Below are 15820 nucleotides of genomic sequence, written 5' to 3'. Positions count from 1 at the left end.
TTCCATTTTACGTAACATATAACCGATTAAAAAAAGAACAATAAATTTAATCTACGCTTTGATGAAAAATTAATAATTAATAATTGATAATTAACACTAACTTCTTAATTTCATAACAATTAAGAATTTTTATTAATCGGCATAATTAAATTTTTATTCGTAATCATTAATTATCAATAAATTAATCATTTTAACTTACATTATGCTCGCAACAAAAGTTCTAATATATAATTTGTCATCCTCGAGCTTTCCTTTCACGTGTGTCAAAAGACAAAAAGCTAAGTTAATAAGCTAATTCGTATTGAAAGAAAGAGGTTTTATTACTCGACGAATTATCGTCGATTAAGTTAATCACTCGAACGAAGATCATTCACCCTGGATTCGCGAGAGGATGTTATTATCAGCTGACGCGATGCTAACCGGGTGTCCTACCTTTTCACGGCAAGGGGATCAGAGATCGCGACGATGACGAGGAAAATCGTGGATCGTGCGTCGCGCTTGATCGCAAATCGATCGAGACAGCGTGCGTGCAGCCTACGGCTGCAGCTGCGATCTACAACCTTCAATTGCAGCAAACCGCAGTCGCGTAATAACAGATGTCACGTGGCATCGACGGCCGTGGTGGGGAGCCGCTGCGGTAAGGAGCGGCGAAAAGGGGGAGCTTTGTCATCCCTCCGCGCTTGTCATTGTCAACAATATGGTTCCGTAGACGTCGCATCGTCGTGCCGAATCGCACGCGAACAGATGTTGTTCGCGACCGCAAACGCGACTAGTCTCGCTGGCGGTACGCCGGTTCCCTCGCGGCCGACATAGCCGCGGGTGAAAGTACGCACGAAGGACGAGTACGCGGTGCGCGTAATTTCATAACCTAAACGAACGATGAGCTGTCCAACGGCGCTGCGCGGAGTGACCGCGACGTGAATCCGTTTCCCCTTCGCGAACCTACATAAATTCCTCGTGAAACCTCATTCCTCGCGTCGACGGCTCCGGAAATGGCGCATCCAGTGGAACGTCTCAGGTAAGTCGGAAGACTTTTGACCTCTGCACTTGTACACTGCGTCATAGGTTATGTGCTAGAGATGACGATCTCTTTTTTAATGTGTTTTCTTTTCACGCCACGTAGAATTTACTTCGTCACGTACAATGTGGCCACGAAGTTCCCGGATCCCAGGCAGGATCTTCACCAGCTCCTGGGCATTACACCTTGCGACGAATCAAAGTTGTGGCCGGATTTATACTTCGTCGGGTATGTTCAGAACGCCTCTTGACATGTTCGATTTGATTCTGACAAAGCAAGTATTCTTTTAGTTTACAGGAAGTTAAATCACAACCGCAGAATATAGTATTAGACTTTATACTGTTTGAGGATCCCTGGACTAAAGCCTTCAGGTAATTTTATTAATAAAATACAACGAAGCTTACGAAGCTTATGTGTGATTGTCATTCGACGTATGTACATTTATCTAAAACAGCTCAATGTTGACACATTTGTAGGGATGTGCTGAAGAAATATGATTATGTAAAAATACGTTCGCAGCGGATGCAAGGCCTTGTTTTGAATGCTTTCTGTCTGAGGAAGCATTTAACATGTTTAAGATTAATAGAAGCTCAATATACCAAGACAGGGTTTGGTGGCATGTGGGTAAGAAGACAATATGATAACAGCAATTTATGTTCTGCTAATTGCATTGTCTGTTTTTAGGGAAACAAAGGTGCAGTGAGCATAAGAATGAACGCTTATGGGGTTAGTGTCTGTGTAGTGAATACACATTTAACTCCCCATGACCACTTATTAGCCGATAGAATATCAGATTATAATACCATTGTGACAGATCATACATTCACTGCTCCATGTACATCGAGAATATTATATCACGAGTACGTACATTTTTATACTTAAAGTTTTAAATTGTTTAAATAGAATTAATTATGTTCTTAGTAATGTTAGTAATGTATTTACTTCTCATTAGTTATATATTTTGGATTGGTGACTTAAACTTTCGACTCAACGGAGAAGATTTAACTGCCGTTGATATAGACTTACTAGTGAAGAAAAAGCAATTAAAGAAATTGCTCGAAAAGGATCAGCTAAAACTAGTGATGAAGGAGCAACAAGCTTTTGCCGAACTAAATGAAAGTAGCATCACATTTCCGCCTACTTACAAATACGAATTTGAATCCCAGGAATTTGATCTCAAGTAAATTATACAAATCTAAAAGTATATCAATTAAGACAAATTTATATTCTGTTTAAAATAAATAGCATTTTGATATATGCTACAATTTATTTATTTACGCAGGCGTAGACCGTCTTGGACTGACAGGATTTTGTACAAAGTAAATGCAGCGGATATATATGACGATATAGAAATTCATGTTGAGCAGCATACTTACGAGAGTCATCCTAGTTACAGTGTCTCAGATCATAAACCTGTAACTGGAGAGTTCGATATCGTGGTAAAAATACAATCTTGTTATCTCTGTTGTATATACTCTTTTTATTAAGCCACATGTAAAACAAAATCTTCTTTAGGTCAGACCTAATGTAAAAGATCGCATCGTGGAATTTCAGGATTGCACTGTAGAGGAAAATTTTATATCCTACAAACTGCAAAGAGATTTCATGCCAAATAATAGCGATTGGATAGGTCTCTTTTCTAATGAATTCTCCAGTTTAGATGATTATATCATTTATGAATATGTTAGCCGCAGTAAGTTTTTTGTTCCATTATTATGACATTATTTATTTTGTCATTGTTACTATTCAAAGGTCTTTTAATAATTATTTAATTTTTAGATAAACTGACATCAGTTTCTGACGAATCTCACGCAAACACGGAACGAATATCCTACAATGATTCGGCGCTTCGTCTATCGGAAATGTATTGCTTGGTGTATGTAGCTCAACGAGGAGATCTTATGGAGATTTTGGGCGTGAGTCCAGAATTCGCAGGTCCTCGTAGAGCAATTGAACAATGCGTGTCATCGTCCACATAAATTTTTTATAGCACTTAAAAATATTTGTCCGCAAAAAATCAAATATCGAGCATTGTGTTTCTTTAGATGAACAAAAATATTTTTTTTATTCAATTTTTTTATTATCTTACCTCGCAATATTTTTTGAAAATTGTGATAATGTTTCAAGAATATAAAATAGATTCGCTATTCTAAGTTGCATTAGATAGGAAAGTTAAGCGAATCAAAAAATATGGCCTTTAATTAGAGGGTGCTTTTGGTATGGTGTGGTAAATTTATAAATTAGAAGTATGACGAAATGATGCTTTGTACGTAGGATTTAAACGTTACTTTTGGTACCTGGTTTTCGCACTCTCGGACTGCCGCTTAGAGTGCATTGTGACGTATCATTCGTCCATTTTAGAGCTTGAAGTGAGTGCACTGTCACGTTTTTCTGCACGCGAGATCTTCCTCGAGTCATTAACGCCTATTGTTATTAAAATAGAATAGAATATAATTATTAAATAAAATAGAATATAATTATTTTTTTCCTGCCTTCCAAGCGTTAATGAATTTCGTACGAGTGCGCTCACGTTGCATATCATTACCATCTCCTTAGCATAATTTTTAGCAAAAAATTTGAATTCTGGCAAGGTGCACTTATATTGTATAAGTTTATACACACTGTGTGTGTTTCATATATATATATATATATATATATATATATATATATATATATAGCGCCATCAGAACAAATGAAACGAACAAAATATATACTATGTACGCGCAAACTTATGGTTTTAAAGGGAATGCAAGAATAAAGGATATTAGTATTTTTTATTTATTTTGACTCATTTATCTCATTGTTTTTTATTATTTATGAGTTATTCAATAAATTAATACCTGTCACAATAATAAATAATGTGCTAATTATGCATGGAATATGCAACAACATGGTACGATAACAATATCATGTAAAACCTGTTCTCCGAACCGATGTGATAATGGCATTATGGTTAAAATTGCGTGTAACAAACGTGCATGTATTCTGATTTTCAATTGAATTCTATTCTATCCCGTATTTTTTTTTATGCGCAATTTGTAATATGTCGCTAATGTAACGTCATATCGCAATTTCCATAAATATGGAATGAAGGATTTTGCATAATATTGTATCGTAGCACGTTGTACTATCCGACATTAAGCGATGCGTAAGTATAAGATAAATGATTATCAATGTGAATATCGACTTGCATGAATTGAAGAATTACATGCAAGTATCGTCGTAATATTGCGAACTATGATGCATTGTTATTACTAATACGTAATCGCTCTTCACGCTCTTGAACACCGATTCTCACACTTGCATACAATTACCGATTGTATTTTTATCGCTTGAGATCCTTAATTTGAGGTCCATTTATTACTTATGTTTTCAGGATTGTATAATTGCACTGTATAAGTGCAAAAATGTACGTCACGCAGCATGCACTATATTTCAGAAGGATGAATGAGCAATGTGTTTATGTAACACATTACCTTGCAGGAAAACTTCATTTTCATTGCGATTCAACGCGCGCAGAAACGCACGTTGTACATTTTCTCTGCGGAAACGCGGATGTAGTATTTTGCTCGAAATCAAAACACTCCGCGCGCATGATATGTTTCCAATTATAGATATATTACAGAAAGGACTAGAACTATTACTTTTAACGATTGTGATGCAATTAAATAGAAATAATCTCCTTTGGGCGAAAGCTCAGCGCGTTAAATCCCTCGGGGATTAATTACGTGCAACTAGCTTAGGTGGATCTCTCGGGTAGTTTGTAAACGAAATCATATCACAGCGATATTTCACGTCTCTTTGAACGTTGCTGATCAAGAAGGCCGCTCCGTTCCGTTGTTCTATATCGACGAGGTTAAAATAACTTTTATCATCGTCGTGTATCCCGGTTTCTTTCTTCCGCTGGCTCCATCGGTTTATCGGTTTATCGATCGCTTAAAATTCACGGCCGATATCACTTCAGCCAGCCACCTGCGTTAATCGTCCTCTCGTGTCTAGGAAAAGATCGATCTCTTCCTTTCTGAGAACTTTGAGAATTATTGAACGACGATCTATCTGGGCAAGGAATCTTGGCAATCGCCGTTTATCACGGGTAGTAACGCCAAGTCCATGCTTCCGACTGGTTCCGTGGCATCGATTCCCCGTATCTTTTGTACTCGATGCCAGACGAAATCTCTAATGGGTCTTCGCAGGACAAACAGACCGAAGATGAGGACCCCTTGAAGCGCGTTCACCAAATCGAACGCCGACCAGTCGAGAGGATCGCCGCCAGCCCACCAAGAGATAAGTTCCATTGTCCAGTTGAGACCCATAAGGAAAAAGAGCACTAGGCAAACGAAGAAAGTCCGCTGGAGCCTACGGAAGAGCCTTTGATCTTCCCGATCGGAATGCTGATTCCTGGCTAAGCATCTTAGCGCGAGTTCTTGCTGATACCTGCTGATCCTGACGGCAGTGATTATGAACAGGACCATATTCGCCAACAGGAGGAGACCGATAGGTACGTAGAAATATGGCATGGCTTCCGCGTCGGCTGTAAAAGGAGCGTAATATAATTAACGTTTTCATAGATATCTCACGAAAATGTTAAGCAAAACAGAAAGACAGAAAATTTGAATTTCTATGATTTTTCGTTGATGATAATAAAAATTGTTAAAATCCTTCATCGAGATAATCACGACTTCGAATCTCACATGTCTATTTTATGACACTGGAAAAATGAGGTTTCTTTGAAGTGCGACATTGATGATGCATTTTCGGTGACGGCGATGGGACGTACGATTACGGGTGTTTTATATATATATATGGATCGAAACTCACACTTGAACCAACAGCTATCGCTACCGAAACTGGGCTTGACGTAGGTCATGGGTATCGTGGGACTGAGATCCATCGCCATCGAGATGAGAATGAGGACGGCCGACGGACCCCAAGCCCATATCGAGTAGTAGAAGAATAACGTTTCAGGCTCGATCCTTCTATATGAGCGCTGGTTCACGTGGTGGCATACCAGCAACCATGTCTCGATGCACATCACGTTCAGCCAAAAGAAACAGGCCACGAACGAGAACTGGATGACGAATGCTGAAAACGACACCGGATTAAGTCTCTCTTAATCTGTCTGTCACTTACAATGTCGTCATACTTTTTAAAGTAAACTACCGTACTACCCGACGTCGAAATGAAATTATATCGCTCAATAAAAATGATAGTCCAAAGTCCGATATTCAGACTGTCTATTACATTGTCTACTATCATGAAAAATCATTAATTTCAATTTGTTTATCTTCAAATATCTATAATGATGTTTTTGTTACAAACTCAATCGAGAAGTTAATTCGATTAAATATTTAAACGGCGTGTAGGCAATAGTAAAAAAATTAATCAATAATCATAATTTACGATAAAAAAATCTTTTATTATTTTATGTACTTTTATGCAATGGTGACATAATGTATATGTCTCGTTGATGATTAATTATCTTACCTATGCTAACGCAGACTTGAGGCGGCAAATACGTGCTCACGAGTTGCGTAATGGCCAAAGTGGTGAAGGCTAGCGCCAAACAGCCGCAATAGTGGCAAAGGGCTTTCCCGTGCATGTCCCTCAACCTCGGCGTTATCACATAAGCCGCAATAGTAAGAATCAGGAAAGGAACTGAGATCAAGAGCCCGCAGGCGTAAATGGTCACCCGCGCATCTGCAGTCTTGTTGGCAGTAACTGTAATCGTTACATTCCATTAAGGATTATAAGTACAAGAAAATTAAAAAAAAAAATTGTGCAGTTAATAAATTATTCGATCTTCCGCTCGCATATAATGTACTTTCTATTAAATAATCCGCTATACGAATAATAGTTATTTTCTCTATAGATTAAAACTCTACAGAGGAATCCAAGAAGATTATCAACAAAGATCGAATATCGTCGTACAAAACATGCGAACTAAATAAGATATGGATCAAAGATAAAGAACATTCGGGAGGATTTTCTTCCTCGATCTCGATTGTTTCGGTACAAACCTTCGGGGAAACAGACGAGTACTCGAAGTCCCAGATCAGGCACAACTTCCATGCAATAGTTCTTACCGGGCATCAGCATAAGCGGTGTACGATCGATTCGCGGCGCATAGATAGAACCATTCATCAATAAGTAATATTCATCCTCGCTGGTTTTCTCCGGATGCAGCATGTACCTGAAAATTCCTTCGTTAAATACGTGCGCGAGTACATGCAAACTTGGAGCGTCGACTTAAGAAAGGTGCTTGAGTCGAGTTTTACTTTGAACACTGTATCCCGCACCAGGATACACACACCACGAGAGGAGAGACGTCTTTCCGAGAAACATGTTTCTGTAATTAATCGTCCATGAGAAACGAGTTTTGCTGGTGTACTGGGAAATAATTTCTGTTCAATTACCACGGAAATAGTGATAATATTGCATTTTGAAGAAGAACAGAATAAAGTATTATTTATCAAATATAATAGCGAACGTCACTCCTCAATGTCGGATCTATATATCCAGTATGTCTAACAGAAATTGATGAATAAAGCTACTCAAGCCTAGATCGACTGAACCATGTTACAAGAATATGACAAATATTTCATCTTATCAATCTTATGAGAGAAAAATAACATAAATTTAATAAACATAATTTTATCTGCAAAAAACTCATTAAAAATTATATCTATTTATTATTTAGAAAAATAATGTCGGCTTTTTAAGAAAATATAAAAGCGTATATTTTTAGAATATACGCTTTTATTTCGCTAGCTTTTCTATATTTAAGTACCCTATCTTCTCAAAAATATTTTAGATTTACCGGAAAAAAGTTTCTCAAAATTCATCTGGTGTTTAAATTCGTTTAAATGCGCAGATCATGCTTGGAATCTTTATCATTCAAATATATTTATAAAACTATTACATTTTATCCATTTGTATATATGTCTTTTATCAATATTATCAAAATTTATTAATAATAGCGATGTTTTGTTTTCTATCACTGTGCTATATATCTGATGAGATTAAACATCGCTTTGCGTTTTCATTCTCAATTATTATGGTACGATATAATTCCTTTTTATTAAAAAAGAAAAAAATTACGTACTGGTGATACGCTATCTGCCGTATGGGACTGGCAATGAGTGGATGCTAACAGTTTGTAAATTACTTTCAATAAGATATGCAATTGCTTCTTCGATGTGTCATAAGAATCTATGGAACGCAATGTCGAGAGTACAGTTATCAGTATGTAACGTCGATTATACTTTATTCGATCAAAAGAGGCATTATGGATAAATTCACCTTGTAATTTTCATGATTCGAATGGTATTCGGTATTCGAGTTGACAGGCTGATTATTTTATTACGACCACGAAAACGAAGTCTTATCGTAGAATATATGGCCAACTGGCGTACCGATTTATTGATAAGGATATCGATAATACGAGGTTTATACATTTTTATATTATGTAACGGATGATCTTCGGTAAGATGATTTGTAACATGGCTCTTTCGACAGATCCGACTCAATCTTTGCAGATCCTTCTGTGCATTTTCCTGATACGTACTTTTGATCGCAGGGACTTCCCACAACAGCGACGAATGTCTTAATCTCGTCGCCAGGTATCAGCACACCGGTGCGATTGAAGTCGCTGAAGAGAGGTGAAAAGTGCATCGATGAGTCTTTTGCAGGGGCGCAAATGCTATTATTGGCCGCGTCTTTTATGAGGATCTCGTTTACGGGACAACATTTCGCTGCTAACGGTAGATGCTGATATTCCTCCGGGACTGACGTCTCATTTTGCTAAAAACAAAAATATTAAACGTGTTTTACGATATTGCTGGTATTGTTGAGATAACGAGTATTTCGATTCCAAAATTCGAGGAAGAGACACTCGAGACGCGTAGCGAGTGCAAATGGGAAGATAATGATGTAAATGATGACACAAATTGTGTTGGTATTGTAAAACTTGTCGCTTGTAGAAACTGACTTGAGAGATTTACAGACAGAAATTTGAAATCGGGCAAAGGGCATTCGAGATTTTCTTATGATTTTCTTTCTTTAAACAATCCTATTACAAACGAGCGTAGACTGTTGAGTAAACACCATTGAACGCGTCACGATCTATAAATTAATAAATTAACGAGTCTTCGAATAATCTATAGCGTTTATATCGATTCGCATCGAGACGCGTTCGTATAAAAGTCATCTTTTGGACTTTTTGTTTTGTTCAGTCTCATCTCTTGATTTTTTTTTATTTGCAATCTCGCAGATCAGGAAAGTTCAGATATCTGCATAAAACTTTTACAACTGATGGTTATCTGGACAGTATCAAGAAACTGAACAGCATCAATAGCGGTTACTCGGTCTAAATATAACTCCGCGAGAGAGATTGCTAAAATACGTGAATCTCAGACAAATAAATACACGACTTAAGCTCGGCGGGAATCATAAATGTCGAAGATGTACTTACCAATGGGATAGGATGTATGGTGGGTATCACGTCACTCGCGCGCGCAATTGGCGCCGATAAGCACACGAAAATGACACAGACGTCGGCGAACCGCATCCTGGACGGTAGTTGCGTCTTATCAGGAGTCTATCGAGTCGATCGAGAATGTGTGTTCGAATCTCGCGATCGGGATTTAGATTGCGTCAACCTCTAAATTAATATACGCGTCGAGCACTTCGCGTTGAACATAATCGAACTTTGGATTTTTCAATTGTTGAACTTTGTGTGAAGTGGAAACAGCACGGCCTTGCTCCGGATGCAATACGAGGCGATTACTCCAGGCAACGCTCGTCCCGGCGGTATTCAGACGAGACAGACGGCTTTCGCTCCTCTTTCGTCACTCGTTATCGTTACTAGATCTTGCACATTTATCTCGTCACACCCTGCTTGCACTGGCCGATAAGTCTTCCGTGTAATGCGGGCGTTATTTGCCTGACTGGTGCCAGATTTAATTCAAGATTTCAGTCAGCTTTCTCTCTCGCTCTCTCCTTTTCCCCTTAGTCAGTTGGCTGAGTTAGTCAGTCAGGTAAATCCGCAGTTCTCGAGAATCATAAACTTGAGATTAACGAGGTATTATCGATTGATTCTCCAACGACCACCTACTACTTCTCGTTCGTTATCTCGCGCTCTCACACATAAAACTTTTTCAATGATCTCTCCAGCGTGAATGCACGTGTCATCAATCACATTCGATATGTTCGGTGTGAGCATTAAGTCATCTGGAAATCCCTGCTGGATCCTGCGTGGTCCAAAAATACCTGAGACCTGTTGTCAACGTGAAGATGTTATCGTTACAGTCGGCACGTCGGTTCGATTTCGCTGAAGTAACGTCGCTCGGGCGAGACTCGAGTCGAGACTTTTGAAGAAACGACCTCGAGATCCCCGCTCATTTGCGCAGCTATTTCGGAGGGCCGAACCGGATTAAGGCAATCTACCCGGCACGACGGAGACGTCACTTTCGAGAGAATCGGGAAAAAAATGTCATATCATATCAAGATGACAAGCAGCCGCCCGATGGCGAATGTCATTGACCTGCAACTCCCGCTACTTCGTCATCCAAGAAGCGGATTGTAAAGCACGGCGAGCGGCGAACCTTATCGTAAATCCTGCAGTAAGTTTCCGCTCATTGACTCATCCTATTATTTTTTTTCTCCCGTTCCAAGGCCTTCGAAATTGACGTCTCCGCGAGCGAACCGAGAAGAGGCGAACTTACGTGTGATCGTTGAAAATTCCTTGATCCTGTCAAAAATAGCGCCCACGTGCATCAGCTCTCTCAATGAATTACCGAACACCGTGTATAACAGATGATCGATTGTCGAAAATCTACGCACACGTAGATACGCGTTTAATCGTTTAATCTCCACCAAATCGTATTTTTCCCAGTCAAAGTGCGATAAGTCTCACGATAAGTCGTGGGCTCGATCTTTCCGCAAGATTTCCTATTTAGTCAACCGAGTTTAGTTCCTCGTATTCGCGAGCGTTTTCCGCGAGATTGTTTTCCTTTCCTCTATCAGTGACGTGAGATCCTTTTAATTGTGATAATTATCAGAGACCGACAGCGTGCCCGGCGATCAAGAGGTGTCACGTGGCACACGATTCACCGATCGGCGTCCGAGAACTGACTGGCTGAATACCTCAATCCGCTGATGCTTTTATCGAAGGAGGGATAGAGGGGAGAGAGAAAGAGAGAGAGAGAGAGAGAAAGAGCGTGATGCACGCACTCCGACGAACGTGACGATGGTTAAGCTGGTACATACGTATGAGCGGACGTGATATATACCAAAAGTATTTTACACCCGCGTTATCGATCGTCGTGGACAGATATTTGTTCGATCTGGTTGATTCGCTAAATAATCGCGTAACCCGCCGTTCTCGGAAGGACCATCCCTTAGGGTGGGCTTCCAAGCTCTGATTAATCGGCGATTTATTTGTTCGATAACTTATTAACACAGATAAAATTGTTGATTTTTGCGCTTTGCGCAAATATCAGCATTTGCCTTGAATTTACATATTAATATAGCGAGGAAAAATTATTCGATACACTAAGATCGGCTGTCGACCGATTAAGGCCATCTACGATTTGATTGTTAATTTTTGGTCGTTTAGCACGAAAGATTTTGGCATTTGGAATTTTTTTCATTGAAAGATTTGATTAGGGGGAATTGCGTAGTTGAAAAATTGTACTCCAAACAATGCTGTGCAGCAATCGCCGGATGGGTTAGTCAGAGTTTAGTTAAAATCTTTTTTTAGGAAGATGATAAAAATAGCGAAGCTCTAATTATCTAATGCTATTTTTATCATTCAATGCTGTTGCGCTCGCAAGTAAATGCATCGTACGTCATGAATTACGCTTTACAGTCTACTTACCTTAATTACGTGCATTCGTAACATTGCACATAAAGTGTAAATACGTCAATGTTTGCAGAAAACGTCACGTGTAGCACACGTCACATGAGTCACACACGTGTGCGTCGCACATTCATTAAGAGTCTTTTCAATGAAAAATTACAAGGAATGCCCAAATGAATGTCACAATATTTGGCAAAATCGTTTATCTTAATTAGAGACGAATCTATCAAATCGATATCCCGGCCTCCTGTGAGAAAATCTAGACTTATCATTCGACCATCTGACGCAACGTACACATTTTTTAAGATAACACGAGTACTCAAGTATTATAACAACATTATTGCATTATACCATTATCAAGATTAAGAACAATGTAAATACATCGTTAAAAAATTTTAGAAATTTTTATGCGCAACCAACGGTGTGCGCAAAAGATGAAGTACTCTTTACTTTGAACTAATTTTGATTTCGTTTTTTTTCTTTTTTTTTTCGATAAGAAGGAAGTAACTTCAAGTTATCCAGTAAAAATCCCGGTACTATCTTATAAGAAATCATTCTGATGAAATTCATTGAAAGCGACGTAATCTCCAGCCACGTCATTTAACCAGTTCGAGCCTCCAAAGAACTTATTGATACAGATTTCAAATGATTTGAGTGACGGTTCTTCGAAGATTTCATTTAATCGAGTTTCAAGTCGGACTTTCCGCGTATTTGCATGTGAGCTTTATGTACATACGATACGCAGCAGGGTGCAACAAACGGAGTGCAAACGAAGGCTGCGTGGGCGTTGGGAGATGTTATGGTGAGGCATAGAATTAGACTATGTCTCTATTTCGGTTCGTTAACAAGTCACACCTAACCGATTTGGATGATCTTCAAAAAGCGATTATGCAGTATTCTTGTAAACGTGGTTTAGACTCGACGTTCCGAGATAAAACTCTCTTCCTGTCATTATATTAAAATGACAGGAAAAGATAGACAAGTCTTGTTTTAAATGAGAAAACCCGTGTTTAAAAATTATTCGTTTTACGTCAAGACGTAGCTAGGAGAATAGTATTTTTCTTATTAAAGAAGAAAAAAATATGTTTATACGATCACTATCTAGATGTAGATGTAATCTGATGAACTATTAATAGCGCTAAATGCAAATTCATGATTAGCGTTATCGTGTTTCTATTATCTGAAGAACTCGGAACTTGTGCTGGACTCGGAGTTTGCGAGACTCTTTTTAAGACAAGAATTATTTACACACAATATCCAAATTCGGACGGATGGATTCATCGTTCGGAAGTGAATTCGACTTTCGCGTGGGCGGCGACTCTGGGTTTACTTTAGCTGGACTAAGTCCGGATTACAGTCCAAAGATTAGAGATGTAGAGATATACGTCGTGACGTCACAGACACAGTAATTTACTTTTCACATAATGCTACAGATACGTTAATTTCAAGTTTCAACGTCAACCATAACGTCATTCGTATTTGGGCGCGATTTCGAAAAGTTCCGAATATGTGATTATGATTGATAAAACTGCGGGCTCCGGAACTAAGCTATAAATATAAAGTCTGACGTAAAACGCGCCATCTCTTTCTAAACGCGAGTCGGAGAAGAGAGAGAAAAGAGCCGAGCATATGCGTGTCTGGCGAAATGAGAGATGAGAAAGCATAAGCTCGATAATATGTTCAGAGAGAGAAAGGCGCGTAGGTGCGCAACTAGGAAATCTGCATTAATGTCCAGGACTTCTTACACGGAAGGAAGTCTCAAGTCGACGTCATATAACAAGAAGGATTCTATTAATTCTATTGCGTAAAATGAAATTTCCGCGGAAAAATCTGTATGCATAAAAAAATAATGTTCGATCGTAAATCAATTTGTAGTTCACTTTGTTCACTTTCCTGAAAAATTTTCCTTTAGACTGAATTATATAATTTTTATCAAGGAAAGATAACAAAATTGGAAAAACGTGAACATTTTCTAGTAACGTTTGTATCAAACATCTAATATCTAACATCTTAATATCTATAATATTTTAAATTATTTAATCTTTAGTCTTAAGATTTCATTTAAAAAGAAAATTGGAACTGAACAAATAAAACAATTTACATAAAATCTTTAATAAAATTTTTAATTTTTATTTTTAAATCTAAAAGCCATGTAGAGTTTTCAATTAATTAAAATGCTAAATAAATCTAAGTAAATCCTTTGACAAAAATTTCTCTTTAATTTCTTTTGATGTTGTCCCTCTTTTCACTAACATTCCAATTGGCCATACAAAGTATTTCTAACAGATGGGAATCTATATTCATATTATAAGATTCCCAAAGGAGAGTTCTTTTATACGTTAGACTTAATCTTAAACTCAACATTTTTTTAGATTTGATAAGTTTTTCAAATAAAAATTGAAACTTCGATGGGCTCTCTGTGGTCTTCTATTATTTCAGATTTAGTTGCAGGACTTAGAAGTTAGAACGAGATTTTAGATTTTGAGATGCCGTTTTATTTTAGATATGACATAGCAATAGCTGTTTGAATTTAAAAAAAGAGAAGAAATTTTAAACAAGTTTAAAGTTTCATTAAAGTGCATAAGAATGTTCTTCCGTATGAATAGGAAAGATATAACTTATATGATTAATTATGAAGATTACGATATACCTTACGTGAGACAGATAGATTGAAAACAAGAATTTCTTAACATAAAAATCATACAAACAAATCACTTCCATTCATTCAGTCATTACAGAATATAAATTTAGTTTTAATCAATGATTCATAATCATTTTATCTGATATTCAAGACAGAGTGTTAACTATTTGACCAATAATTAAGAAGTATGACAGAAGGTATTATTATTATGCAATTTGCGATCACTATTTTTTAATTACTCAACATCGCTGATGATGATTTTGAAAAAGATCGATGCGTTCGAATTAATTATGTTATAATAAACTAAGTTTTTGTTTTTAAATAGTTTAATCTGTGCGCTTACCGCACCGACTTTCATTTTTGTAATAACTTTTTAAATAAAATAATTTTACAGTTTCTCGAAATGATAGAGGATCTTGTATTTTAAATAAACAATCGGACTAGTTATCTTTCGAAATTCAAGAAGGAAAGTTCCACTGTTTTTATGAAATTAAAATTTGATAATTCAAAATTTGACACTTTGCATCTGATTGTTGCACAGTAAGTCTTCTTCTTTAAAATTATATAATCTTAGATAATAATAATAATAATAATAATAATAATAATAATAATAATAATAATAATAATAATAATAATAATCTTATCTAATAATAATCTTATTATCTCGTATAATATAATCCTATATTAAATAATCTTTCTCGTTAAAGAGTAAAGAGGAAAACAAAATAAGTGTCACGAGGATTTATGTGTTATCCGCGACCCGGACGAGATTGGTATTCACGTGGAGAGCTCAATGCCGCTTTGTTTGATATCCGCTTCAAGCTCGCTTCGCGAACCATACTGCTCTCTGTTAAGGTGTCTTGCAGACTCTGAGGTTCATAAGCGGTCGGTAACGCAGCGTATTTACGTGGCAGGCATTTAATGAGCTTTTCGTTAAAAAAAAAAAAAAAAAAGTCACAACAACCGCGAACGTGAATGACGGCAAACCGCAGCGAAAGCTTCTCGCTGCGGACGAACGGTGTTTCCTGAGTGCTGAAAATTTCAAATGAACATCCGCGAGGTTCTAGAGTTTCTCATTGAAACAGCAATTCTCTTGGATAATTACACTTTTGATGAAAAAATATTTGAAAATACATAAAAAAAGACCTATCTCGAAATTGTCTACATCGCGCAGAAACACGTTGCGGCCGCGACAGTCGAAGTTTTTATTATGAAATGCGCCACGGCCACACACACGCACCATACATACACGCGCGCACACGGAGAGTCTATTTTGCTCGTCGACCGAATCTCTCTGGCGAAA

The 15820-nt window shown here is 37.6% G+C and overlaps 2 protein-coding genes across 3 annotated transcripts in view; one reads left to right on the top strand and one right to left on the bottom strand.

Annotated features, from left to right (window-relative positions):
- The first annotated feature begins 642 nt into the window (after positions 1-642).
- Positions 643-3795, top strand: LOC105425169 (inositol polyphosphate 5-phosphatase K). The gene is made up of 9 exons (XM_011635801.3): positions 643-1018; positions 1124-1246; positions 1309-1389; positions 1495-1642; positions 1703-1878; positions 1971-2198; positions 2301-2457; positions 2534-2711; positions 2798-3795. Exons 1-9 carry the CDS (start codon positions 993-995, stop codon positions 2995-2997), a joined length of 1317 nt encoding a protein of 438 aa, XP_011634103.2. The 5' UTR covers positions 643-992; the 3' UTR covers positions 2998-3795.
- Positions 3783-15820, bottom strand: part of LOC105425170 (G protein-coupled receptor Mth2) — a 15301-nt gene continuing 3263 nt past the window's right edge. For both annotated transcript variants that reach the window (XM_089078885.1, XM_011635802.3), the window contains exons 2-8: positions 10741-10850; positions 9489-10292; positions 8583-8818; positions 7036-7208; positions 6503-6736; positions 5837-6100; positions 3783-5549 (exon numbers count right to left, since the gene is read on the bottom strand). In XM_089078885.1, coding sequence (XP_088935011.1) covers positions 5071-5549; positions 5837-6100; positions 6503-6736; positions 7036-7208; positions 8583-8818; positions 9489-9584 — 1482 coding nt within the window. In that variant the 5' untranslated portion in view covers positions 9585-10292; positions 10741-10850 and the 3' untranslated portion in view covers positions 3783-5070. The remainder of the gene's footprint in view (positions 5550-5836; positions 6101-6502; positions 6737-7035; positions 7209-8582; positions 8819-9488; positions 10293-10740; positions 10851-15820) is intronic.

This window comes from Pogonomyrmex barbatus, unplaced genomic scaffold (genome assembly GCF_055798465.1).
Source record: "Pogonomyrmex barbatus isolate J1 unplaced genomic scaffold, ASM5579846v1 scaffold1, whole genome shotgun sequence".
Taxonomy (NCBI): Eukaryota; Metazoa; Arthropoda; class Insecta; order Hymenoptera; family Formicidae; genus Pogonomyrmex; species Pogonomyrmex barbatus.
Note: the sequence above shows the minus strand (reverse complement) of the source record. Positions and strands in the feature narration are given on the sequence as shown.

Coding starts and splice junctions, on each gene's coding strand:
- LOC105425169 (XM_011635801.3), top strand. CDS start 993: ATGGCGCATCCAGTGGAACGTCTCAG. Junction 1,643..1,702: donor CAGGGTTTGGTGGCATGTGG/GTAAGAAGACAA, acceptor GTCTGTTTTTAG/GGAAACAAAGGTGCAGTGAG. Junction 2,199..2,300: donor TCCCAGGAATTTGATCTCAA/GTAAATTATACA, acceptor TTATTTACGCAG/GCGTAGACCGTCTTGGACTG.